We start from the raw sequence: 27,983 nt of genomic DNA, 5'->3' as shown, positions 1-27,983 counted from the left end.
GCATCTATCCTTAACCACCAGGAGGAAGTCAAAAGTGAAACATGTATGTGACGGTGGTGCAGAGAAATGTGTCGTGAAAGTCTTAAAAAACAAATTGAAGTATGCTAACTGTGTCTTACTCAGAGGTTGTGTTAAAATGCTGTACAGTTTAGTGCAGGCTAAACAAGTTAGCTTTCTGTACTGTGGTGAAGTCTGCAATATGACTGAAGTATGTGCTGAGAAAAACTGCCAAGAAAGTGTATGGTGTGGTGGTGGAATAAAAAATACAGGAAAATATTCGAAGGGAGAGGTTATTTATATCTGCTAAATTGAGTATGAAACCCACTGAATTGTGATAAATATATTATCATTTGGGAAAAAATATACCTCAAACATGCACTATGAAAAATCTCTGAACCTTCATGTCTATAACTTTAAGCTGCCCTAAAGTGCTTTGGAGGCAGACACATTTATATTCCAGGTCTCCAAAAAAAAAAAAAAAACCCAGATTCAAAATCAATGAAAAGCTGGAAGGTGGGTTAACTGAGTATTTGGGAAAGTAAACCCTGGGTGATTTAGTGGTAACTGAAATGTGTTTGCAAATTGCTGATGTTTTATCTCATAACTCACAACACACGTCTCTCCTCTACATAAGCTTTATAAGTTAAAAATATCAGTATCGGTATTAATATCAGCGATAGTGCCCCTGTATTGACCTGATATTAATATATATATATATATTTTTTGCTGTATCGAACAAAACCTAATTGTAAATACGGCGCCATCACGTGCCGCCTTCACGCCCCCCTTTAAAATCTGGCTATTACTTTATTCGACAAGATTGTGGGACAGTTAATTGCTATTAGTCTGAATAGTAATTTTGAGGTCATAAGTAACATAATAAATAACTTTGGAGATGTTTAAGGAATCAAGCACTGGGTACGAGGAAAGTAAATATTTACTGTTTGATTTGCATTTTCGCTTCCTCTGTGATTTCCCACCGTGAGTGAACGTGGCGGGGAGGTGCGAAGGTTACTGACAGCGACACTTTCTCTGCATACTTCGAAAAATGTCGATTTCCGAGGAGATGTACCTGCACTATCACGGACTGATTATGCCCAAGGAAACTCACTCTTATGAGAGTTTGGAGTTTGCTCAGGGATTCAAGTTTGAAGACGACGACGTCCTGGCTGTTACATACCCGAAGTCAGGTGTGAGCTTCTGTAAAACACTCAAGCGGCTTTTACTTCACAGAAAACTGATGACTAAACCTTTGTGACGGTAATATTTGACGATAGACGCTACACCTGCGCATTTATCTGTGTAAGTGGTGTCAGACAGAGTACGCAGAGTCTGCGGGTGAGGGTGAAAATAAATGAGGTTCGCGAGTGAATTGTACGCCGTTGTTGTACAACAGTTGTTGTGCCAAAAAGTGATTGTCTGCCAAAAACTGATTGCTTGTATTTAAACTGCTATAAGTGTTGGCCTATAATATGTGAAACACAGGGGCGATTCTAGGATCAGAGCTTTGGGGGTGCTGAGCACCCAGAGAGCTGCCCATCCAGGCAAGGTAAACTTTACTCATCACAATGAGACTTCTTCCCCGTCTCTGTCAGTCCCTGCATCCCTAAATGCCTCCAGTTGTCCCGAGTTCTCTCTGACTGCCTCCTTGGTGCATTTAAACCCCTGTTCCTCCCTGTCCTCATCGTCTGTTGTCTTCATCAACATGAAGACAACGGCATATCAGTCATCATAATTTTACCCTCTCTGTGCAAGTCTGCAAATCTCTTTATTAAATCATAAGTTTCTTAAATTCATCAAGTCTCTCTGTGCCTGGGTCCTCACAAAACATGACATCACTGTTTTGTACATTTTAACACAATTTAATCCCCACATTTTTGAAAGAATAGCAAAACACTTTTTTGAAAATTCTGTAACAAAACCATCAAATCTGATCAAGGTTATTAAAATGCTGCCAAAGAAGAATGGATTGGAATTTTAAAAAAAAAAACATATCCTAACCTTAATTACTGGGGAAAAATGATGAATGGTGCTCATAGTGAGTAAAAAGTAAACTGTGTGCATTTTTTGGACAGAGATTCACTTCTAAAGTGTATGTATAATACAATACAGATACATAAAAAAATACACTCCAAAAATACAAGAGTCCTTGAAATATACAAAATATTATTAGAAAATGGAGACACTTGGCCTTTGATACAATGTATGAAAATATCTTTACTGCAGATACTACTATGGCTCTGCAGATTTTTTCTTTTCTTTTAACATGTCGCCTCACCTTGAGGTTGGTAAATCTGTCTATCACATTTTGGTGGTCAAGTCTCTCACGCATCTCTTTCTCAACTGACATCACAGCCAGGTGCTGGAGTCTGCTTTGACCCATGGTCCTTCTCAGCCAGGTATGGAGCTGACTCAAGACACTAAAAGACCTTTCACAGCTACAGCTGCTAACTGGGTTTGTTAGGGCAACCTGAATAACAGTTTTCAGTTTGGGGAAGATCCGATTATCCAGAAGATTGTACAATGTTAACATATCTGGAATGGCACCAGCCTCACTCTTGAGCTTTATAAAGTCTTTGGCAACCGTGACTTCCTCTGACTGAAGCTCAATATGGTAATGCAGTGCCAGGGCTGACAACCCAGTTTGTTTTGCAGATTCTGTATAGCAGCTTTAATATAGGGAGAACACAACTTCCAGATTGTATGAGTTGTTTGTATTAGTTGTTTGTCTTTCTTTTCTTTGCCAGTTTAACAGTTACTGTTTTGCCTGTTAGTACTCCCTGTCTGTTTTCTTAACTGGTACTTCCTGATCTTGTACTTTGTCCTCATGTTCCCCTCTTTCCTCTCTCCCTCTTTGGACTGACAATCTGTACACACACACACACACACACACACACACACAACAGGAGTTATAAGGTTAATGGACATCCAGTCAGTTAGCTAGTTAGTACCTTGGGTTCAATATCAGCACATGCACATATGGCAAAATAACCAGTTTCTCTCATTACATTTCAAACAGGACAGTGGTAACAACAGCAGGCTACGGACAATGTTAAGTTTTAGATTTTAAATAGGCTGTATACATTTCAATGAGATCAACAGGGCAGTCAAATATCGCTAATTTTACTACCGAGCAAACATCGTCGGAAAACACGTTTTCAACTAGGGCTGCCACAAACAATTATTTTGATAGTCGACTAGTCACCGATTATTTTTGCAATTAGTCGACTAATCAGATCATGCATCCATTGGACGTAAAACGTACAGCTTATTGCACCAGCATGCATCTGCTCTCATATAACTATCATTAGCTTACAGCTCTAAGTGTTTAAGGTATGTGCTAACTAAAAATAAAGACAAGATGATAGTTTATTAAATTTGAATGAAATTTGCAGATTGTTTCGGTGAAGTTTAATTAACTCATTGTTATCTAAAATATAACAGGACACCGGAGTATATTCTCGAGCATCTCACACTTCTGATAATCAGTTGTCTGCTTGACGTTTATTCAGCTGTGTAAAAACTATAACTTTAATCTCAGCCTAACCCAGACGTTCCCAAAGTGTGGGGCCCGCCCCCTAGGGGGGGCGCAGAGCCATTGCAGGGGGGGCGCGGCATGAAAAGGGGAAAAAAAACCAAAAACAAGACTTGGACACTGCTAGCACGGGCGCCCACACAAAGGCAAAGCAGGAGATGAAGCATAGCTGAATATGTTTCCAAACCAACTTCATTCTAAGCCAAAGACTAGAAAATATGGTGAAGCAAATCTTCCCTTTGATTTCACCTGCACAAGTGCTGAGGTAGGTCTCCTTGCAGGATTGGTTTTCCCTTTGTTGGGAGCAGCGCTGGGCTGTTTAAATCATGGACAAACAGTATCCCACATTCTTGATTTGTAGTTCACAAACACTTCTTGTAATGACTAACTACTCCTGACATTTTGGAGATGTTAGCTCTTTATACAGTAAAGTTACAGTGGGACACAAATAACATCAGACTGATCCTGCCACGATTTGTTCCCCGGTTCAAATCACGGACAAACAGGATCCCACAGTTGTTTATGTTTTTGAACCCATTTTGCAGAGTGATTTTTTGAAAAATGTATTGACAGCAATGTTGAATATTATTACACAGGAAAAAAAAACAACTACATGTAAAATAATTACACCGTGACGCCTCTGCCTTTGTAAATGGAGGGACAGTAACTGCATGTATATGTAAGTGTGTAAAACCTGCAGATAGTCAGATTAACAGTATTTCGTCTCTACCTGCCATTCTGCAATTCATCTCATGTAAACAATAATGTGGCGCACAGCGTGACGTGAAAAAAGGCACATACCTTTGACATTGCATGACGAACTCTGTATTCCTCATCCAGTAAACGCAAAAAAGGAGTTTTAAAAAATCTCCATTCTCGGTGATTCGAAATGCCGTTTACGTGTGGACAAAACAGCTGCGTTTTCAAAAATACCCGTGTAGGTGTGGACATAGCGTAAAAGAGTTAGTAGTTTATTTTCTTACTACCTGTAATTTATTGCAGATTACTTGTAATTATTTGCGTAATTGTTTACTAAATGTTTGAGGTGTGAAATAAACCGCAATGGAGCAAAATATGGGTGTGTGTGGTTGGAGGATGTGTTTGTGCGCGCGTGCGCGCGCGTGAGGGGGGGCGCGAACATTTTTCTTGTAAAACAAGGGGGGCCCAGCAAAAAAAGTTTGGGAACCACTGGCCTAACCGATTTACTCAGGAACAAATAAAATAGTAAAAAAAGCCAAACAATAACATTTTTAAGTTATCTAAGTGACTTATATATGTTTAACCTGAGTAGCGAAAGACCGCAGTGGGTTTGAAAACGATTTGCCGGAGTCCGGTGTTCTCACGGGCTCTAGTGAGCCTTGCCCCCGGCTAGCTATCGAGCTAGTGGGTAACAGACAGAAAATGTGTGGTGTCTTGATAAACTGAGCAGATATTTGAGGTTTACACAGCTACATTCTCGCCTGAAAATATGCTAAATGTTTATTTTGTGACCCAGAAAGAATAATAAGAGTAATATTAAAACTAACTAGCTGCCGCCATTGTTGGAAACTGAGCTGGGCTGCGCTATGAATTCTGGGACACAGCTCCTTCTTCTTCTTCGGGGTTTAACGGCAGCTGGCATCCTTGTACATGCAGTGCTGCCATCTTCTGTTTCAGTCCGTTATTACACTCTTAAATTCTACTACTTGTTCCTGCGTCTTTTGCGATCTTACAAAGCTTCAAACGACTCGTCGACTATTAAATCAGTCGTTGATGATTTTGATAGTCAAGGTAATCGTGACTAGTCGACTAATCGTGGCAGCCCTATTTTCAACACCGCAGGTTACCTGGTGTAATGTTTTTCAGTTAAAAAGAAACATGGTCTGACTCCTACCTAACTATATAAAGAATAACTGAAAGTTAAATGCAGCTAATATGTCCTGTTTTAAGCCAGGCACTTCCACCTCCGCTCCGCTGCGTCTCAGCCACCATCGCTCTGGCAGCAACGACGCTAGAGCGAGTAGGAGAGAGCCAAGCTGGAACAAATCATTTTGGGAGGGGGGAGGGGTTATCTATACTTTTGTTGTTAAAATGTTCCATCTCAATTAAGTACTGTATGCTTTTTATACTTTTAGTAGTGTGTCCCACAAACAGCAAATATTTTCAAAAAAAGTAAGACATCTTTGGGGGTGCTTTGATTCATTTTGGGGGTGCTGAAGCACCTCCAAAACTGGGCTAAAATCGCCCCTGGTGAAACATATGTCAAATGCATCCCTTATGGATGACATAAAGTCATCTTGAGCCACAAACAACATTAGTGTAACAAGGTAGAAGCCGCAATCAGTTTTTGGCAGTGACGTTTACGTAACCTTTATTTATGCAGTTAAAAAAATGTCATTAACATTAAAAATGTCTTTTGTAAGAGTAAGCTGGCCAAGAGGACAGCAGAAATGGCAGCAAATATTACAATAGTTATGTAAAAATATTTTAAGTGGGGATAATGGACCAGATTGGTTATAATGTAAGTACAATAACACAGAGTTGTAAAGATACTTGAAGAACAGATAATTTTTTAATTCTATATATAACCCCTTTGTAAACCCTGTTCACCAAAGTCTGTTTACGAACATACGTAAAGATATTACACATAAACAATATACAGAAACATTGGAAATCAGTTTTTGGCAGGAAATCACTTTTTGGCACAACACCGTCCTTGAACAGTTTGCTGCTCAACCTGAATGTTCACTATTACCAGTTTGCCTTTGAAGGCTAGAGACTGCATAAACCTGTATATGTGGTTAAGTAAGCCTAGATACTGTGCACTATGCAAGAGTTATGCAAAGTTTTTCCAGTCACTCCAAAGCCGTGTGTCAACTGTTATGATATTGTGAAAAATGATGCAAATGGCTGTGGTGAACACGTACTTCAAGAAGAGGGAGGAACATAGAGGGATGTATAAAAGTGTATAAAATGTGCAGTTTGAAGGAAATGGGAGTCTGCAAGGTAGTGGCAGGTGAGAATGTAGCTAGGCAGATGAGTCGCTGAAGTTGAAGAGCAAAGAATGTTGCACAGAGTTCAGAGAGGATTTAAGATAGCTCTGGGTGGAAGGCAAGGGTTATCAGATGTCTGGGAAAACTGTCCAGAATGTGTCCTCTGGATAGTTTCCAAACAACAAGTAGACTTGTTGTGAAAAGAAGAACTACAGGAAAGTATCCAAAGTGAAGAAAGACTTGAGTACTGGGAGCTTGTCATACAGCAAAGAGAGCGCTTACGAAAGGAAATGGTTTATAATGAGTTGTATGTGAGGCTGCACACTAAGAAAAGAAAATGAGGCTTGTAACAACTGGCTAGTCCAGACAAGGTAGAAAGGATGTCCAGCAGATTATCGTGGTTAATGACAAAGATGAAATATACCAACAAGTGAAAAGAGTGTGTTGAGATGATGAAAAGCACTGCACCTGGCACTCATGTGTGTGTATGATGTGCAAGATCTTTAATTGGAGAGCAGTTACAAACTGTGCTCACATTTACTAAGACCGATTTTCATAAGCGTTCCTGATACTAAGCACCGGTTCCCACTACTGTTTCTGTTAACCCGTTATGCAGTTATACTTGAAGACCTGTAGCTCATACTCATTTATTTTTTTATTGCTATTTCTTCAGGTACAATCTGGATGCAGGAGATTCTCCCACTGGTGCTGAATGGGGGGGATCTGACCCCCATACATACCATTCCTAACTGGGAAAGAGTCCCATGGCTGGGAGAGAAACACCTGGCACGGGTGGTGGATAAGCTGGCATCTCCACGGGCACTGGTCTCACATTTTCCCTACAACCTCATGCCCCCTTCCTTCTGTGCCTCCAAAGCAAAGGTAATGACTCTGTGTGATATTCCCAATGTGTTCCTGATTGTGTAAGAGACTTTACACACACGTATGTTTTTGCACTCTTTCTGCTGTAGGTGATCTACGTCATGAGGAACCCAAAGGACATCATGGTGTCTTCATACTACTTCCACCAGATGGCCGGCTTCCTTGAAGATCCAGGAACCTTTGATGAGTTCATGGATAAATTTCTTGAGGGCAAAGGTCAGAGATCACATATGCACAAGAGGAGACATGCAAGAAAATCAATATTTGCAAGTTCTATCACAATAGTGGTTGGATCAGTAACTGGTCAGCCAATGTCTGCTTTATTTGCAGTGCTGTTTGGAAAATGGACAGACCACGTGAAGAGTTGGAGAAACAGTGAACTGGGAGACAGAATAATGTACATTACATATGAAGAAATGGTTCAGGTAAAAACACTTCCAATGTTTTCACTGAAAGGAAAGTATTTCATGTGAGGTTGTTTTTTTTTTGACTAAACTACCAGACGCAGTATCTCATAGTGCACTGCATTGTCAGTGTGTGCGTGCACACTATGAGAGACAGGTGTAACAGAGAGCTGCCATTACCTGCACAGAATAAATATTTTAACTCACACTTTCTCGTGTTATATTTTCAATTGTCATATTGTGCATTGAAGTAAACAGAAAGTAATTGAAGGACTGTTGAAACTTTATTCATTATCAGGTCATCAGCTGAATTACATGAGCAGGTGTTGTTAGCTGTGTGTGTATTTGTGGTTGTCTTGCTCAACTTCAGCCTGCAACTTGTCACTACGGCATTCGCCTACAATATACAAGTAAAGAAAGCGATCTATATCAATATACAAATCTGTTGGTTAAATAACATGAATTTTTGCAAATATAAATCATAGTAGTCAGCTAGAACCTCATAGAAAGAAATAGTTTTTTCAGCCTTTTACTCACCTCTGCTGCCTCGAGGTTGCAATGTTATGATTGGGGAAGATTGTGCCCCATGCAGTGTTGGGAAGGTTACTTTTAAAATGTATTCCACTACAGATTACAGAATACATGCCCCAAAATGTATTTTGTAACGTATTCCGTTACGTTACTGATTGAGAGTAACGTATTCTGAATACTTTGGATCACTTAACATATTATCATGCTTTTTACAACTGCATGAATGTACTGCTGCTGTGTGACTTATTACTATTACTGAAGGTCCGCGGCTCCAAACCGTAGTAAAGGGACCTCTGGCTAATACGTCGGTTCCGTGTCGGGCTTGTAGCCAGGGCTGGACTGGGACAAAAAATTGACCCGGGCATTTTGACTAGAGATCGCCCCCCCAGGTATTATAGGAAAAGCCATAAAGCCTTTGAATGAAAACAGACGCTGTTGTGACAGTGATGTACACTGTCTTGTTGGTATATGTATGATTTCTATACATTTTACATCAGATAACAACTTTGGTTGTAAGCATCAGATAATTAATAAAAGCGAGACGTTTTAAATGAGAATAAGAACGTGTTTCTTTGTGCCCCCCTTTCCCTGTTAATGCCCTACCTGGCCCCCTGGCAAAACATACTAGACCCGCACCTGCACAGTTACCAGCTGTCAGCGTAAAAAAGGATCCTGGTGTTATTTGTCTCTCAGAAACAGTTCATAACTTCCCTTCAACTCATTCATGTCACCTAAAAGGTAAACCTGTTTCTCAATCACCTGTTCAGCTCTGATGATTCAGTAAGGACATCTCCTGGTTTCATCTTCATGTTTCCCTCTCGCCACATATACAAACCGATATCATGACCATGAGAGATCATGAGTTATTGTAACTGACTGTAAAAAGTCAGCACAATGAAAATAAACTACACCTTAACTTGGTTTATATTTGACCCAGATAGACTGCAGGTCATAACTACTTACCTGAAGTTCAGTTCACCTGACACTCAGACCTGCGTCTGCCTCGGGTCTCTCCTTCTCCTGCCTCACCTTTCTCTCATCCACCTGCTGGCCTCCACCACTTGCTAATGTTACTGAATCTGTGGAAGCTCCGCGATAGCCACCACCAAACAACTGAGTTATTTTTACACACCGGCCAGCATCTGGCCAATCCACCACCTTTCATTGTTTATACCCTTACCAAAAAAAAATAAAAAATCATCGGCCCATAAAAACAAAAAAATCACCATCGGCCCACCGGGCAAATGCCCGGTATGCCCGATGGCCAGTCCAGCTATGCTTGTAACCAAAAAATAGAGACAGAGAGAGGCGTTGAAAGGCTGCTCCAACGGAACTTATTGTTTCGGAGGAAAACACGAACACAGTGTACACTCGAGTCTTAATAGCTTACTTACAACTGGGCTCTTCAGGCACTCTTCTTGGCTGCAGTGGTTATTATTGTTTCTGCTCGGTGACAGCTCGTACTTTTCCACTCACATTTTTCTCCCTCCTCGCGCTCACAGACACATAACGGGTATGGCAGTCCATTCTCCCTGCAGCACGGACTACACTGCCATAAGGCTACATTCTTTAGGCCTATTAGCTTAGCACAACAACAACAACAACAAAAAAGCACTCTCTCACCCAGGAAACACACAGTCGCAGAGAGAGCGCGTCACCATGGCAACCGTAACGCTGCCGCCTGGATCAACAGAACATAGCTGTCAAACAAAACCCAAACAGGCCTGACCCGCCACAATATGAAACAGGAAAACACCGCCGTGTAATCCATTTATTTCAACAAAGTAACTGTATTCTAAATACCACCTTTTTAAACGGTAACTGTAACAGAATACAGTTACTCATATTTTGTATTTTAAATACTTAACGGCAGTACATGTGTTACGGGCCCCAGGAATGGTGCCACAATAACAAAGAAGAAATCCCTGCAAATACAGGTAAAGTTCAGGAGCAATGAAGACAGTGCACTCGGTTTGCCTCTCAGATTGCATCTCTTATTCAAGTTTCAATAAACATGAACAACATTAACAATATATATGTGTGCATGACTCTTTCAGTCCCAGTCTCCATATCTGTCCATTTTCCAAAGTCACAAGTAGAAAAATAAATGGATTCACACTCTACACTTTCCACTATTTTACATGTGCTTCATGTGATCGCTCAGTGAAAGTCAAACAAAAGTACATACATGCCCTTGCTTAAGCAATTGAAAGCCACTGTGATCTACAGTGAATTTACAGCAATATACAACTGTATTTAAAGCAAACCACACTTTTATCTGGTTGAAATTAAAGTGGACAACTGTACCGGTTCTGAATACTGAAATTGAGCAAAAATAAACACACATCATTTACAGCACACTAAAGATGAAACTCACTTTTGCATAACATGGGCAACTTCTTTCTATTTCACATGTCATTAACACTCACATATTAAACAGCTTTATACTTTTCAAACCTCAATGACACTTTAACAATAAAACATCTTTTTATCATAAACTTTATATAAAATAGTAAAGTGTGCGGGAGTACCAACCGTCATAATGAAAAGAAAATAAATCTATATGAATGACCTTCCTACAAGACAATGCTCTGGGCGCTACGACCCACAATAACAAAACATTACCGCGACGTTTCTGCTAGCGGCCTGCGCAGCCTGACCCCGCTGTCTCAGACTGATGCAGGTTAAACGTGCAGCTGTGCCCATAAGTGTTACAGGTACTGTCTTACTTCTTTACAACTTAGCATGGAGATAAAACATTGCTATGTAACAAACAGTGGTAGTATTTTTTACCAGGTACTAACCTGCAAATACAGGTAAAGTTCAGGAGCAATGAAGACAGTGCACTCGGTTTGCCTCTCAGATTGCATCTGAATAGTGGGCGGAAGTCCATCCCCCTAAAGCAACTGGGTTGCACCTGCCTTAAAATAATAGTTCCACCTGAGGTGTTGCTCCATTTTTTTTGTACCTTCTGTACAGTTCATGTGACAAAATAATATACAGGTTACATTGGTCATGTTACCAAAGTCATTTTGAATATTAATAGCCACAGAAAATAACTGATAAACAAATTAAATAAATTAAATTAAGTGATTAACACAAAAGTGGCCATGCATTTTGGGTGTGCCACACACTCCCCTACAAACAAAAGTGGCTCCCGACACTTGCAATTAACAGTGCAAACTTCCATTAACTCTGAATCAGGCTTTAACTCTTCACTCAATATACACACATATTACAAATACATATGGGTGTGCAATGATTTTCTACATTTTCTGAATATCCCACACTATATGTGCACAAGGTCCTATGTCCGTCTTAAACTCAGCAGCAGATGGGGTAAGTGACAGCGGAGTGTACACCAGGCATCATATGGATGGGTGGGACTGAATGCCAGTACGATTGTGGATACTGGTGCATATAAAACACTGGCTGTACACCAACAGAACTAACAGCAAGACGTGGCTGATACGTTGGCTGACCAAGGGAAGAATAGGTCAGTATCTGGCCAGGTCTTCTCTCCCTTGCAGATCTCCTTAGTGCGGGCTGAGGTTCAGGTTGAAACCCTTGAGTGTTTTCACTGGAGTCATTGGTCTGGGGCGCCAGCTGCTCTTCGCAAAACTCTGGTTCCTCAACAGAGGGTGAAATGTCATTCTCTCTCTCTTGCTCCATCTCTCCTACACTCACTCGGTCAGACTCTGATCCCATAGGAACATCTCCTCCCCGCATGTCACCAGGTGTCTCAGGACTAACCCATGGCCCACTCACTGGGACCTGATTAGAAATGTCCCGATTGGTCCTTGATGGTTCTCTGGGTACCCGCAGCCAGTAACAAGGTGCTTCCTCATCTGTTTCAGATCCACTTGCATCACCAGCCTCTCTTTGGCCGACCGTTTCACGTGGCTGATTTGACTTTCCTTTCGCCCTTGGCGGTCTATCAGGCATGAAAACATCTGTAAGGTCTACTGGTAGACCATTAACTTGAAGCAACAAATTTCTGTGGAGGGTGCGAGTATGGTGACCTCTGTTCTCAGGGCTGACTTTATAAACTGGGTTGTCACCAACCTGCTCTCTGACAATATAGATAGTCTTCTCCCAATAGGGTTTCAGTTTGCATGGACCTCCCCTTTCTGCAACGTTGCGAACAAGAACCCTGTCACCGGGTTGTAGGGTTACACCCCTGTTTCGTTTGTCATAATAGTGCTTGCCTTTGGCACTCGAATGTTGGCTGTTCGTGCTGGCTATCTTGTATGCTTCGATCATTTTCTCCTTCCATCGTTTTACATATCCACTTGGAGTGTCGGCCTCGTCCTCAGCTACCAATCCAAAGAGGAGATCAACGGGGAGACGTGGATGGCGACCATAAAGGAGGTAATATGGAGAAAACCCAGTAGACTCATGTTTGGTGCAGTTGTATGCGTGAACAGCGTGAGACAGGTGATCTTTCCAGTTCTCTCTCTCTTTCTCACCCAACGTCCTGAGCATTTGTAGCAAAGTTCGATTGAACCTCTCTGCAGGGTTGCCCTGTGGATGGTATGGGGAAGTTCTAGAATGGTTTACACCGGACAGTTGTCTGAGAGCCCTAAACAACTCATTCTCAAACTCCCGGCCTTGATCATGGTGAAGCTTAGCTGGATAACCAAACCGCAGGATGAAGTCACCGAAGATTCGATCTGCAGCCGTCTTTCCAGCCTTGTTTTTAGTGGGATATGCTTGTGCGAATCTGGTGAAGTGGTCGACTACAACCAGTATATATTCATACCCCCCCCGGCTGGTCTCAAGGTGCAAAAAGTCAATGCATACAAGCTCCAGGGGTGAGCTCGATGTAAGGCTCCCCATAGGTGCTCTGTCAGGTAAGGCTGGCTTTTTTTGCTTAATGCAACGACATCGTCTGGTGATATATTCCTCAACCTCTCTCTTCATAAAGGGCCAATAAAAGCGATCTCTTACTAGGCTAAGGACTCTTTCCACGCCAACATGCCCCATGTTGTCATGTAGGTGTGAGAGGACAGTTTGTTTGTAAATGGCAGGCAGGACTAACTGCTTTCGGCTGGGAGTCTTCCTATAGAGTAGGCCATTTTCCACCTGCAGCCTACTCCATTCTCGTGACAATTTCCTTGTGGACTTGTCCAATGTTCTACGAACCTCATCAGTTAGATCTCTGTTATTCTCCTTTAACTCTAACATTTTGCTGATAACAGGATCTTTCCGCTGCTCATCTGAAAGCTCTTTGCAGCTGATGACTGGAAATGTTTCAGTGTCTGCATGTGTCTGGTGTTGTGATGTTATGTTGAGGGCTGCCACCCATGCTACATCCCCTTTTTTGGCCGTCCTAGTTCCCTCCCAAGTGGCACACACTGCCTCTTCTGGTAGTCTTTCTGAGCACTGATCCATAAAAGCACTGATATCAAGTGGACAGCGTGAAAGGGTGTCTGCATCAATGTTCTGTTTGCCTGGCCGATACCTGATTTCAAAATGGAAATCGGCAAGCTGCCCCACCCAGCGATGACCCACAGCATTGAGCTTGGCTGTGCTCATAATGTAGGTCAGGGGGTTGTTGTCTGTAAAGACCGTGAAATGGGGTGCATAGTACAAGTAGTCTACAAATTTTTCACATACTGCCCATTTCAAGGCCAAAAACTCCAGTTTCCCACTATGGAGGTGGTAATTCTGTTCTGCTGGAGTCAGTGTGCGCGACCCATAACCTATCACCCTCATCTTATCATCTTGCTTTTGGTACAGGACCGCCCCCAGGCCCTGTTGCGACGCGTCTGTGTGCAGTATAAAAGGGTGATCAAAGTCTGGGTAGGCTAGCACTGGTGGGCTTGTTAGAATGTCTATGAGACGCTCAAGAATCTGTTGGTGTTGACTGCCCCACTCTACTGGAGTCCGTGAAGATAACTGCGGCCCCTTCACTTTTGCTCTTACAAGATTAGTTAGAGGTGGGCTGGGGTTTGTCTTGAGCAGTTCATAAAGCGGTCTGGCTATGCGGGAGAAGTCCTGCACATAAGCCCGGTAGTAGCTCAGAAAACCCAGTAGCCGCCTGACGTCACCGACTGTTTGGGGGGTTTTCTGCTTTAGCGCCTGTACTGCCTCTAGATCCTTTGGATCTATCCTCACTCCATCTGCAGACACCAAGCGGCCTACATACCTGACCTCTTTGCGGAGTAGCTCACATTTCTCAGGACGGAGCTTAACTCCATGACGTTGCAGAGCTTGAAGTACACGCCGCAAGACCTCAACATGTTCCTCAAAAGACCTGGAGAAACACAGCACATCATCCAGATAAGGGATGCAACACTCATCTCTGAGTGTGTCCAGCATTTCCTCCATGCTTCTTTGGAAGGCTGCTGGCGCATTAGAAAGGCCAAACGGGATCCTGACCCATTCATATAAGCCCCATGGGGTGGTGAATGCAGTCAGGTGCCTGGACCCCTCCGCGATAAAGCCTTGGTGGTAAGCCTTACCCTGATCTAAGATGGAAAACCATCTGTAGCCTCCGAGTGAGTCAATCAGGTCCTGTATGCGGGGGAGGGGGTGCCGATCTGGCACAGTCTTTTTGTTGAGGAGCCGGTAATCAATGCACAGGCGCAATGATCCGTCTTTCTTCCTCACACAAACAATAGGGGCAGCATATGGTGAGTGTGATTTTACAATCCACCCCTTCACAAGCAGCTCCTGTATATATTCTTTAACCTCCCTGTACAACGGCTTTGGGACTGACACATAAGCCTTTTGGACTGGGGTGTCATCTTTGAGTCTAACTGACATTTGGAGAGAGGGTATACATCCAATGTCACTGCTGTCCCGTGCAAAAGCAGCTGATTCCTCTTTCAGCATTTTCTCGACTATTCTCTGCTGTTCTGAACTAAGGTGACTGAGGTCAACCGGTGGCCGCCACAGGTCAGCAGAGGGAGTACCAGGAGAGGCCACATTAACTTCAGCCTTCAATACACAAGCTTGTGTTGGACCCCCATCTCCAACGTCCTGTTCGCCTGGCTCAAGAACTTTGGCAACATGTTGGATGGAGCCAAGCTGGGACCTCTTTGGCAGAGTGATTACTTGGTTTGTGTGGTTGGAAATTGGCACTCTAACAAATGGTTGTTTGTTGTTACTGATTTCTAGCAATCCTTCTCCCACACTAAGCTGCTCTAGCGTGGCGCTATCCTCTAGTGGCTCATACAGGACAACAGGGTTGGAAATGTCAAAGGTAGATGGTACTTTACATCGCACATTTACCGTTTTACCAGGTGGAACATAAACATTTTCCTTCCCTACCCTAATGGTGGTTATACTGTGGTTTGACTCTTTCTGCAGATTGATAAAGTTGACCATGGCTCTTGCCTGTTCTTCCTCCACTCCTAGGGCTTTGCGGAGAAGGCTGAGGATCATAGTGTGTGCATCTGCATCACACTTATGACTATTAATCATCCCTTGGAGGACATTGGCTCCCAGTAGTGGCTGGGGGAGGGGGAGCTGGCTGATTAGGAAGGGTACTTCCATTGTAAGGTTGGGATCGGTGTTCCCCGGGAGATTAACTGTTAGCTCCACCCATCCATCATATGGGATTGGCTGTCCATTTGCTGCATACAGGTCAAGGCTTTCCCCAGGATCAAGAAGTTCTTGTAAGGGCCTCACTGCATATTGGGGAATGAACGTCTCCTTCCAGGATCTATCAATGATGCTCACTTGCGAGCCAGTATCAAATAGTACTGTCACAGCATAGCCATTGACAAAACAATTTAGTAGGCTCTTTTTACCAATCAATGGCACTGTTCGGGCTGTACTGTCAGTAACTGCTTGGTTTTTCGGTGGGGAGGGCCGGCTTTCTTTTTTGCAGCGTTTTTTTTCCTTTCCCTTCAGATGTCTCAGTTTGCTAGTGGGCATTACTGAGTGGGACTGGGGATTTGGGATGGTCTCTGTCTGTCCCTCAACAGAGACCGGCTCCCGTTTCCCGGCTGGTTGGTTCGTTTTAAACAGCCAATTGCCCTATGCCCGGCATCCCCACACACAAAGCAGTGATTACAGTTTTCTGAGCCTTGCTGCATACATTTGGTGCAGCTGGGTATTTTACCTCTCCTTGCAGCTGAAGGTTGAGTGCCATGGAATTGGTCCTGGCCTGGCGTTTGGACAGGTGCAGTCTTTGATTGGGTTGTTTGAATAGCTGCCGCTTGTTGGCCCATTAAAGTCGCAACCATGTTAGTCAAAGCCTCTACTTGTGCACTAAGCTGTTGGATCGCCTCATTATCCCCACTGTTTGCACTCACATCTCCTCCTTCCACCTGGACACTATGTGTATGTGTTGTTTTTTGACGGGGGGCATGGCCTAGCCTACGCTGGTGTTCATTTTCATCGCTAATCATCTTCATAACCTGGCTGAGAATCTCCTCATCAGTGACGTCGCTGTTTGAAAGGAGTGGCCTTAGTTGCTGTCTGATGTCAGTATGTTTTGTGCCCAGGCCTTGGTAGATACTGTGAAGAAAGACTTCCTGAATGGTTTTGGGTTCATAATGAATGTCTGTACTGACCTGTTTTGATTGGAACAGGATCTTCTGTTTGAGTCCAATCATGCGGTACAAGAACTGTTGTGGGGTTTCTTGTTCACTCTGTCTTGCACACATAAGCTCTTGGAACAATTCAGTGCTGGCCTTTTCACCCAGGTGTGATCTGAGAAAGCCCTTGAGTTCATTCACAGTGATTTCATCTTTGTTGATGAGCATATCCTTGAAGACACCTGGCTTTACAATTCTCAGTACACCCCGGATAACCTCAGCCTCTGTGAAACCCTCTCTAATGCCTTCATCTATCTGTTTACACATGCTGCTATAAGTTATGTCAGCATTGTGGTCCCCAATTTGGCCACCATGTACCTTAAATTCCCTCCGTTGAAGGTAAGAGAGGTCCTTTAAGGAAACCATTCTCTCAGTGGTTACATGTGGTGAGGGGTGAGATATTGCTGCATGTGTTGCTGGGTCACCTATACTGTGTGCCCCACTAGGGTGTGTGTTACTTGCATTTCTAAAATGCTGTGGCTCTCCACCCCGTTCATCATTTATGATTCTAGGCTGGGTTGGACTCAGATTGGTGGTGCGAGCCTGTGCACCAAAGTCAGTACGCTGTGATGTTGTAGGCTCTCTGGGGATGGAAAGTAAGGGGGTGGTATGCTGTTGAGTGTTAGTAACTGGTGGTAACTGACCAAAGGTAGCATGTGTCACTGTAGTGCGCTCGACTGTCTTAGCACTAACAACTGGTGACTCCAGTGGCTGTGCCACCCCATTAGCAGTGTTCAATAGGCCACGATTTTCAACCATACTGCATACGAGATCATTTAGCACCAGCAACTGACTCATTCCTTCATCCTCAGAATTTAACAAAGCATCTGACTGCATATAGTTGATAATGCAATCCACACAACCTTCTTCATCAGTGGGCTCTAATTCACTACTCTGGCTGTCTGTGACCAGGTCCCTTGCGAGCTGATAGGCTTCTGCACCTGAAAGCTTATACAGGTTCTTTTTGATGCTCCAAACCAGCTCCTTGCGCACTGCTGCCATGACGAGCTTCAACTAATGAGACACAGAGGTGCAGTTCCGTTGGTGGAATGAAGACCCTCGTACAGATCTTGACTTCTCTTTGTGGACACCCACCAGCTGTCGTCTCGGCTACAGCGATGCTATCTCACGTTGACTTTATGGTTCTAGTATCACTGGACCCTCTTCCTTAGAAGACTCAACAGGAAGTGGATCCCGGACGAGCCCCCACAATTTGTTACGGGCCCCAGGAATGGTGCCACAATAACAAAGAAGAAATCCCTGCAAATACAGGTAAAGTTCAGGAGCAATGAAGACAGTGCACTCGGTTTGCCTCTCAGATTGCATCTCTTATTCAAGTTTCAATAAACATGAACAACATTAACAATATATATGTGTGCATGACTCTTTCAGTCCCAGTCTCCATATCTGTCCATTTTCCAAAGTCACAAGTAGAAAAATAAATGGATTCACACTCTACACTTTCCACTATTTTACATGTGCTTCATGTGATCGCTCAGTGAAAGTCAAACAAAAATACATACATGCCCTTGCTTAAGCAATTGAAAGCCACTGTGATCTACAGTGAATTTACAGCAATATACAACTGTATTTAAAGCAAACCACACTTTTATCTGGTTGAAATTAAAGTGGACAACTGTACCGGTTCTGAATACTGAAATTGAGCAAAAATAAACACACATCATTTACAGCACACTAAAGATGAAACTCACTTTTGCATAACATGGGCAACTTCTTTCTATTTCACATGTCATTAACACTCACATATTAAACAGCTTTATACTTTTCAAACCTCAATGACACTTTAACAATAAAACATCTTTTTATCATAAACTTTATATAAAATAGTAAAGTGTGCGGGAGTACCAACCGTCATAATGAAAAGAAAATAAATCTATATGAATGACCTTCCTACAAGACAATGCTCTGGGCGCTACGACCCACAATAACAAAACATTACCGCGACGTTTCTGCTAGCGGCCTGCGCAGTCTGACCCCGCTGTCTCAGACTGATGCAGGTTAAACGTGCAGCTGTGCCCATAAGTGTTACAGGTACTGTCTTACTTCTTTACAACTTAGCATGGAGATAAAACATTGCTATGTAACAAACAGTGGTAGTATTTTTTACCAGGTACTAACCTGCAAATACAGGTAAAGTTCAGGAGCAATGAAGACAGTGCACTCGGTTTGCCTCTCAGATTGCATCTGAATAGTGGGCGGAAGTCCATCCCCCTAAAGCAACTGGGTTGCACCTGCCTTAAAATAATAGTTCCACCTGAGGTGTTGCTCCATTTTTTTTGTACCTTCTGTACAGTTCATGTGACAAAATAATATACAGGTTACATTGGTCATGTTACCAAAGTCATTTTGAATATTAATAGCCACAGAAAATAACTGATAAACAAATTAAATAAATTAAATTAAGTGATTAACACAAAAGTGGCCATGCATTTTGGGTGTGCCACACATGTATTCCGTTACTCCCCAACACTGGCCCCAGGACCCGCAAACTATTTGTTCCGGGAGGAGAGTAAGGCATGAGTATAGGGTATGGGAATTTATTTATTCATTCATTCATATTTATAATAGGGTTATTGTTGGTTGTTATTTTAAATGTGGCCTAAGTTGGAAATGTTTGTAAATAGTGTATTTTTATAAATATTTCTGTGTTACAATGCAATTTCTTTTGTATCATCTATAGTCCTGAGTGAAACCTGCAGAATGGAATATCCTGTGAGGTTATTTAAACCCATCTGTTCCATTCAGTCAAAGACTCTTTGGTTCTTATGTTGGATGTCTGCTTCCATGGCCACTCGACCAAGCTGACAACTGTGTTTTTAAAAATTGTTACTTACCTACATCTATTAATATTGTGTTTTGAGTAGGGGTGGGACTCGACTAAAAGAAAGTTAATCTAATTAATTAGAGGCTTTGTAATTAATGAATTAATCTTGATTAATCACATTTAATCGCACAAGCAAATGTGCCTCAAAGCGCAAATTTTTTTTTTTTTTAGTTTAAAAGGGTTTTAGTGGGCGACAGAATAAATAATAGACATGGACATGAAAAATTGTAAACTCAAGCTCTTAATTTCTGGGGGGAAAAAAATTAAACTGCATTTCAATTCAAAACAGAGAAGCAAAATTAATATCCCTGGCCAAAATTGGGCAGACTTAAAAATAAAATACTATTATAAGTACATTTTCAAAATGGTATTGTATTTCAATAATAATGATAAAGATTTCAACATAAAGTGCAGTTTTTCTTCTTAAAAAAATAAGGCAGAAATATAAAAGGTTATTTGACCAGTGTCACCTTTAAACTCTGAGTAACCTTAGCCAAAATTATTTTGTACATTCCGCTAAAACAGTGTGATCATCGACTATTTTAGTGCAAAAAATAACAAACCCATTGGACTCACAATACCTACGTACTCCATACTGTCTGGTCTGTGTCTTTTAACCAGTTACTTAGACAAAGTAACTGTGCTTTTATCTGTTTTTATGTTGTAAGGTATGAAGATTCATGCGCTTTGTGCTGAGATGTTTTTTTTCTGTTCTCAAACTGCTCTCCTCTCAGGAGCTCAGTCTGCTTTTCTCCTCCTCTCCCTTCATGTATTGTGCATTTCATTGTTTTTCTTACCATCCTACCGCTCTCTGACCTGTCTTCCCAATGTGATGTTTTTGAAGTGTATATATGGTTAGAAGGGGACCCATTTCACTGCAGGTAACATGTACATGAAACATTGCAAGTGACAGTTAAATGCATAACCATCATCATCATCATCACTTCCAGGCCAGGCCAGACAGCTGTGGGTGGGTCTCTGCTCGACTGGACCACCACTGCAGCGGGGAGTCTGTCTCGCTGATGATGGATTCTGCTCTGTACAAACTCAGAGCCCTGTTGCACAGGGTGTCCTCATCTCAATCAGAGTCTGAAGACAAAGAAGAGAGGAGGAGGCCCATTGTTTTTGCTGCCTCCTTTGTGGTGGCATCTTTACGCTATTCCTACAGCAGGGCTTCAAGGCTGGTCCAAAACTCTTCTCGCTCTCCGCTTGCAGGATGCTTTAAATCCTTAAAGTGTGGGTCAAGCACAGTAGCTATCTTGAGCCACTGATGGTTGAGTGTAGCTACACACTGGGATAGGTCCTTTGTGAAGGCAGTCTTAAATTTCACCATGTAGTTTGAGTTATCATTGGAGACCTCCATGGTGTGACGCAGGTGGCAGAAAGCAGGTAAAACCACGGAATATAAGACATATGGCTCACCTCCAAGAAGCTCAGTCACAAACCTGTAGTAGACAGTTCAAGAAAATAATGTCCTAAATTCTTCGTTTAATGCTACCACATCCGGGGCAGCCGATACGCCAGTATTGGGGAACAAGGATGCTGGTGAGAAGTGGGCTACTGGCCGAAGAAACCGAAACATCATCACACCGAAAGTGGAAATACAAATTTGAACTGGTCACCACGTCGGCCAAAATGAAATCATTGCCAGAACTACTGAACTGCAAAATCGACATCAGAGCTTTATCCAAATTATGACTCACAGGATCAGGGCAGACGGTCGTCGAACCATCACTCAACGATGACCAGATGGCACTCTACTACTCAGGTGGAGAAAAACGAAAAGCAGGAGTTGGTTTCATGGTTGCCCGTCGCGCAGTCAAGATTGTTGTCTCATTCCAGCCAATCTCCAATCGCCTTGTAGTGCTCACCATCAACGGTAGCATCAAAATCCGCCTCATTACCATCTACACACCAACGGAGACAAATCCAGACAAGAACAATTTCTATAACCAACTACAACACATGTTGGATTCAATCAGACTGGGTGGGAAAGCACGGGGTCGGGTCATTTTGGACATGGTGTAATGAACAACAACGGTTTGCGCCTCTTGTCCTTCGCCAACACCAACAACTTCATAATCGGAAACACCCAATTTTAACATCCAAAGAAACATCAACTCACATGGCAAATTCCAACAGGTGATGACTCAGCGATGTTGGATTACATCCTGATTGACTCCTGTTTCCGTGATAAATCTTCGACTACAAAGAGCCAAATGCAAATCGCACCCATTGGCAAAGCTCAACTGGAAATGCCTGTCAGATCCCGCTTACAAGGCAGAATTTCAAATAGCATTATCCAGCCATTTCGGTGCACTGGTGCCATCCAAAGATGTCAACATCAAAGAGCAACAAGTTTTGGACGTCATCATGGAAAGCGCCAAAGACCTGTGCCATCCCACACGCTGCCGAACACAGCCGTAGATATCCGACGAATGTCTCGATATGGTAGATGAAGCAAAATGTGTGAAGCTGGTCGACTTTAAACGATATCGTCAGCTCAACAAGGACGTCTGATGCCAAATGAAGGAAGAACGCGAGGCTTACTGGAACCAAGTAGTGGCTGACTTGGAGGAAGTGGCCTCAAAGCATGAGTGCCACACCATTTATCGAATGCTCTGATGCCTGAGTAGAAAAACCAAATCAACAAATGACAACATCTGAAAGGTTGATGGCACCTTTGTACGATCATCAACTGAGCGGTTACAGTGCTGGACGGAGCCACAAGGACCACCAGCAGAGCCGCCACCTATCGAAGCACCAGAGACCCCAATGGTCCAATGATGAGTCGACCCTGACAAAGGTGAAGACAGCCATCCGGACTTTGAAAAATGTAAAAAGCGCTATGTGTGGATGCAATTACAGCGGAATCAATCAAGGCTGGCGGTGATGTTCTTCTCCAACAAGTGCCCCTTCTTCCGCAAAAAAATGTGGCGCACAGAGACGATTCCAAGAACACGGAAGAAGGCCATCATTATCCCAATCTTCAAGAAAGGCAACAACCGAGAATACCAAAACTAATGCGGCATCAGTCTGCTCTTGATCAGTGGAAAAGTTTTCATGAAAGTAATTCAATCATGCCTGCAGAAACATCGCGAACAAACGAACCGCGAAGAGCAAGCCGGCTTCAGACCTCACCGCGGGTCCTGTGACCAGATATTCAGTATTTGCCAGGTGAGGAGCAAATTTTATGTGGGAAACGGACGGTCACTGTCTTTATTGACTTTGGCCTACATTCGACTGCATCGATTGGGCAGCACTTTGGATGACGCTGGAGACTGAGCACATCCCACCGAAAGTAATTAAGCTCCTACAGGAAAATTAGAACAAATCATTGAGCCAAATTCGCATCTGAAGCAAGCAGTCGACTGAATTTGCCATCCGCACAGGAGTCACCTTACTGCTGCTCTTTAACATCATGGTTTACACCATCATTTGACCGTGTAGAAACATCCTGTATGAGTGGCTCTTTCTGTTCCCCCAGTCTTGTTTGCTCCTGGTGTAGTTCCTCCATATTAGCAGGGGTGTCTGTAATGCATCTCATTTTGCTTCCCTTTCAATATCATAAGGCTGTTCAATTTTACTTGAAGGCTTGAAGGCCAGTCATTTCATCAAATTTGGACTGTTCATATCTTTTATTGGCACTGCCAGTGCTAGGATCTGTGCCTCCTGCAACATGTTTTGCATTTGGATGGTACCGTAAGGTTGAGGTGCTTCGGTGGTACGGAAACTCCTTTTTGGACAGCTTGCACATGCTTTTTATCAAGGCTTCTGTCATGTAGTCTTTTGAAATGAAATTTGCCTCCGATCAGTGCTAACAATGCGCGTTCTTCTTCTCCCTTTTTGTACATCTGATGTGTGCATCAGTGTAGTCGGTATTCCAGGAAATTGTGCATTGACAAAACTTCCCCTTTGCTTGAAATGCAAAGTGTGATTAAATGCGTTATTTTTTATTTAAATTATATTAATAAATTATTTTACATGTTTAAATTCCCACCCCTAGTTTTGAGACACAATTTCCCACATATTTTGATGCTCCACCTAAAGGCCCGAGTGCACCAATGTTCCTTCTAAGCTGTGCACGTGCACAATTGCGCACTGCTGGCACGGTCTCTGCGCACAGAAAATCTGTGTTGTGCTCAAAAAAAATCGAACCTGAATTGAAATTAAAATTAAAACTTTAACAATTCTGTTTTGCAGTGTTAGTCAGTGAGTGACTGGCTGCTCCCGTATGGGATTAGAACAATGCCACCATATCCCATAGTCCAGCCAATAATGCGATTTACATTCGCAGCTATTCAATGTGGTTGACAGGCTATGACAGCGTCCTAATGTGCCGACACCGGTGTTTTAGCTAGCAAAGCGGCGTGGCTTATGTGGAGTGAAGCCACGTTAATGACAACGTGTACAACCATTGGAGATGTGAGCAGGACAGACAAAACAATTGACGGAAAAAGTGTGGACTTTATACCAGTTTTTAAATTGTGTTGATAGGCCACGTAAAACCGGAGTTATGATAAAAAGATATGCAATGTTTGGTTTTGTTCCTGAATACTATTGTTGTTTATATTTACTGCGGGAAGAAATGGTAAAAATGGATTTCACAAGGAAAACGCTCGAAAGCCTGTGAGCAAAAACAAAACCAAAAAAACCCCACCCTTTCCTATTGATCGAATAATATACCATGTCGACCAATCAAAAATGATATGGCAACATGGCATTTATTGTTTAGGAAGGGGGGAAGTTTTAGGAGTGACCGAAGTGTTTTGCCAGGTGAGTGATTTGCGTCGTTTAGCACAAATCTTGTGTAGTTAGTGTGTAGTGTAGTCAATAGTTTTGTTGTGTGTGTCAGAACAATGAGGCGACTACTAAATGTTACAGGTGTTACAGGAGTGATACACCTCCTGTTGTCAGGCAGGTATCAGGCGGTTGTTCTCCTTTATCTCATAGTGGACAGAAATAATTTTTTGGAGTGACACAAATAATTTGTGTGGCATCAAATTTGATGCAGAACAGCTGATTGTTCTGTAAATAGTTTGAAATATTTATTTTTAAAAATGCCTTGGCTGCATTTTTAGGTAAACAGCTGCAAAAAACTTTGTTGTTTGCAAAACTTTTTTGAAGAAGTAACTATATAATTAATTGCCCAACACTGGTCATTATATACTGTATTTTGCAAACAGAGAGTTACAGGACTCTCTCCCAGACCTCAGACTCATACTCATAATTCAAGTCAGAGCTTTATTTAAAAAAGAAAGTTGTGTTTTCAAAACTGGAGTTCAAGTTATTTTTACTTCCAATAGTGTTAACATACTAAACAGGTCATGAACAAGATTTTTGTTTAAATTTTCATTGTCAGTGGGCTGAAGCAGTTAATTAAAAGTAGTCTAACATAAATGCTGTAATTTGGTTATTTTAATAAACCATGTAACTTGGATGGATTCGATGTTGGCGTGACCACAGTGCACACGTCTAATGTTGCTCACAGTGGTCCAAGGGACCGCTCAGGGAGTTTGTGTGTTTGCTCAGACACATGAAAAATTAGAGGGAACATTGGAGTGCACCCTCCACATGTGTCACTTTGAGCAAAACAAACCCAGACTTATGTCTTGCCAAAACTTGAAATTATGACTTAAACCATTCAAACCCCTGACTTTTCAAAGTTTGCTCATGAAATGACTTTAGAATAAGTTTTCAATAAAAGCCAAATTTAAAAAAACACAGACTGTTTCACATTATATAACAAGCGTGTTTCTTCCAGGACCTGCCTGCGGCTCTCAGACGTATTTCTGATTTCCTGGGCTGTAATCTGACTGAAGAAGTAATTCAGAAGATAGCAGAGCATTGTTCCTTCAAGACCATGAAGAACAACAACATGTCCAACCTCAGTCTGGTCCCCAAGGTGTACTTGGACCATGACAAATCTCCTTTCCTAAGAAAAGGTGAGTTTCCATATCCCATTATGACACATCTGACTGGGTTGAAAAATTTGTGATATTGAACACAACACACCAACTTGGATGCGTTTGTTATCAGAGATGTCTTTTCAGAGTTTCTTCCATGGTCAATTTCTGTTCTCATCAGGTGTTTTTATGTTCATGTGACTCTTTGCATGCTTGGCGTGTTTTTGTTGTCAGGTATTGCTGGAGACTGGGAAAACCACTTCAGCTCAGAGCAACTGACCCGATTCACCTCTGTGATTTCCAAAGAGCTGGAAGGTGAGAGCTTCCCTCTACCATGGAGCTTGGATTGACCACCATCTGAAATAGTGAGACGGAGAGATCAGGAGTGGTAAAGACAAAATCGAGACCTATATCGCGAGTAATGTTATATTTCTTATATATTTGGAAGGAAAATGACAAATGGCTACACCGATTTAGTGAAACATGCAAACACACATGGAAATACAGTACATAAGGAGAAAACAAAGTTTGTCTTCTAACAAACTTGAAAGTCAGTAATTTGTCAAATCAATTTTATTCCTCAAAGCAGCCTCAATTGTCTTGGCAAGGTTTTCTTGTAAATTCAGTTAAATTAAGCCAATCAGATCCTTTTCTTTTTTTTCTCTAGGGTTTTATACTGGAGTGTAATCTTATAGTGTTATAGCTTATGATTACTGAGGTATTAACCCTTTAAGACCTACCATAGAACCAAGTCCGCCAGAGCTTATATTATATTTTTACATGTTGTAGTGCCATTTTTGGAAGCATTTCAAGTTGATATACATCAATACCACCATTATAGCCCAAATTTTAATGATATGTATGCATTAAGTGCATAGTGCACCAAAAAATTGAAAATCGTTTTTGTTTTTTTAACATATATTTCTAGTTAGAGAAATTTAAGAGTCTTATCCCTCAAAACTGTAAATACAACAAAGTTGCACAAAATAGTTTCCCACCACAGGAAATTTATTTTAAGTGTCTTCATAGTTTTATTTTTGAAATACACCAATTTTTATATACTGCAGGAAAAACAAAAATAAATATTATAAAGCAAATTTGCAAAAAAAAAAAAAACAGCATATGCATCAAAATAAACTATTTCCAGCAGTGCAATATGAGTCCTAAGCATCCCAGAAACGACACAGAAAGTCATAAAGTCAAACATAACTTTTAAAAACACAAGTATAGGCTCATAAGGTCCTGATGGTAAAAAACTAAATTTCCGCAAAATGACGTCACTTCCGGCTCCGAGCAGGTCATGGCGGATATGAGATAGTTCACGCTGATGGATGTAGGAAGTGTTACAAACAGCTGATCGGATTGGCAAAGCCTGTTTCTGGAATATTGTGTTTTTGTTGCTGCAACTGCTTTTTATGCAGTTTTTGCAAAGCTATATGTGGAAGGAAACTGTGACCTAGGACAAGCTGATGGCATAAGATGTACGTACAACTCCTCCGGTTTCATATGCAAAAAAAATTATTGCGCTAGCTTACGTGGTTGCAGTACTGCCAGGATTTAAAAATAGTTATGCAAAACGGAGCGTGCCCGCTCCGACCGGCTTTAAAGGGTTAATATATATTGTTTTTTAGTTTGTAATACTTATTGCATGTTAACCTTGTATATGATTAACTTTTGCCATCTAGGACCTCCATATTCTGGATCTGCATGTATTTGACATTTAACTGGTACAATTTTTAAAGTTACTGAGCACAGCACATTCACGGCACAGTCCACATGTTTCTGCTAATACAAAGTTATGATACTGCAATCTTAATTAACATGGATGTAATGTTGTATTTAATTTGTTGTTGAGAATTTTAACAAGAAGATCAATAAAGTCATTAACAGTAACTTGTTGTCTTATTTACTTCTTTTATAGTTTTGATGAAATAGTAGTAAAATTTTAAATGCTAAACATCATATTGTTCTCTGGACGTATGATAGACACACAGGCTTGTTTTTATTTCAGCTGCAGCTGTAATAACAAGAATGATGGATGAATCTTTGAAAAGACACATTTCTGTTGGATTTTGTAAAAATAAGGCCTACAAATAAAGCTCCATTCCCCTATATCTGTAACAGGGTTGCTTTTTTTCTCTCATGATGAATCAAGCTACTTTAGCCACTCTGCATTCCTCTAATCTGATTTTCAAGCCTGTACATTATGTGTACATAGTGACTCAATGTGCTCTAATCACCACTTATATATTACAGAGCTGGAGCTTTTAGTCAGCAGGTGAGCTCGCACAAGTTGATCCTCCTGGGATGTTGCAATGGTAGACTGAAAAAAAAGCTAGGATACTAGATATAAAAA

At 41.8% G+C, this 27,983-nt stretch overlaps 1 protein-coding gene across 4 annotated transcripts; it reads left to right on the top strand.

Annotated features, from left to right (window-relative positions):
- The first annotated feature begins 967 nt into the window (after positions 1-967).
- On the top strand, positions 968-27,528 carry LOC148100473 (sulfotransferase 2B1-like). 4 transcript variants are annotated; one of them, XM_087848062.1, is made up of 6 exons: positions 968-1,190; positions 7,181-7,389; positions 7,479-7,605; positions 7,720-7,814; positions 25,486-25,666; positions 25,862-27,528. In XM_087848062.1, the coding sequence occupies exons 1-6, from the start codon at positions 1,049-1,051 to the stop codon at positions 25,975-25,977; spliced, it is 870 nt and encodes a 289-aa protein (XP_087704188.1). In that variant the 5' UTR covers positions 968-1,048; the 3' UTR covers positions 25,978-27,528. The 4 variants fall into 4 exon arrangements, with proteins under 4 accessions (XP_087704188.1, XP_087704187.1, XP_087704189.1 ...); XM_087848063.1 differs by lacking the exon at positions 968-1,190 and adding an exon at positions 2,268-2,399; XM_087848064.1 differs by lacking the exon at positions 968-1,190 and adding an exon at positions 3,652-3,800.
- Positions 27,529-27,983: the final 455 nt, after the last annotated feature.

This window comes from Neolamprologus brichardi, chromosome 11 (assembly GCF_056152115.1).
Source record: "Neolamprologus brichardi isolate AB-2024 chromosome 11, ASM5615211v1, whole genome shotgun sequence".
Classification (NCBI taxonomy): Eukaryota; Metazoa; Chordata; class Actinopteri; order Cichliformes; family Cichlidae; genus Neolamprologus; species Neolamprologus brichardi.
This window is presented reverse-complemented; position numbering and strand designations above follow the sequence as displayed.

Bases quoted from the DNA above. Each gene is read 5' to 3' on its own strand.
- LOC148100473 (XM_087848061.1), top strand. From the start codon at position 1,049: ATGTCGATTTCCGAGGAGATGTACCTGCACTATCACGGACTGATTATG. The intron at 7,815-25,485 runs GTAAAAACACTT...TGTTTCTTCCAG, and splicing joins CATATGAAGAAATGGTTCAG to GACCTGCCTGCGGCTCTCAG. The intron at 25,667-25,861 runs GTGAGTTTCCAT...TTTTGTTGTCAG, and splicing joins ATCTCCTTTCCTAAGAAAAG to GTATTGCTGGAGACTGGGAA.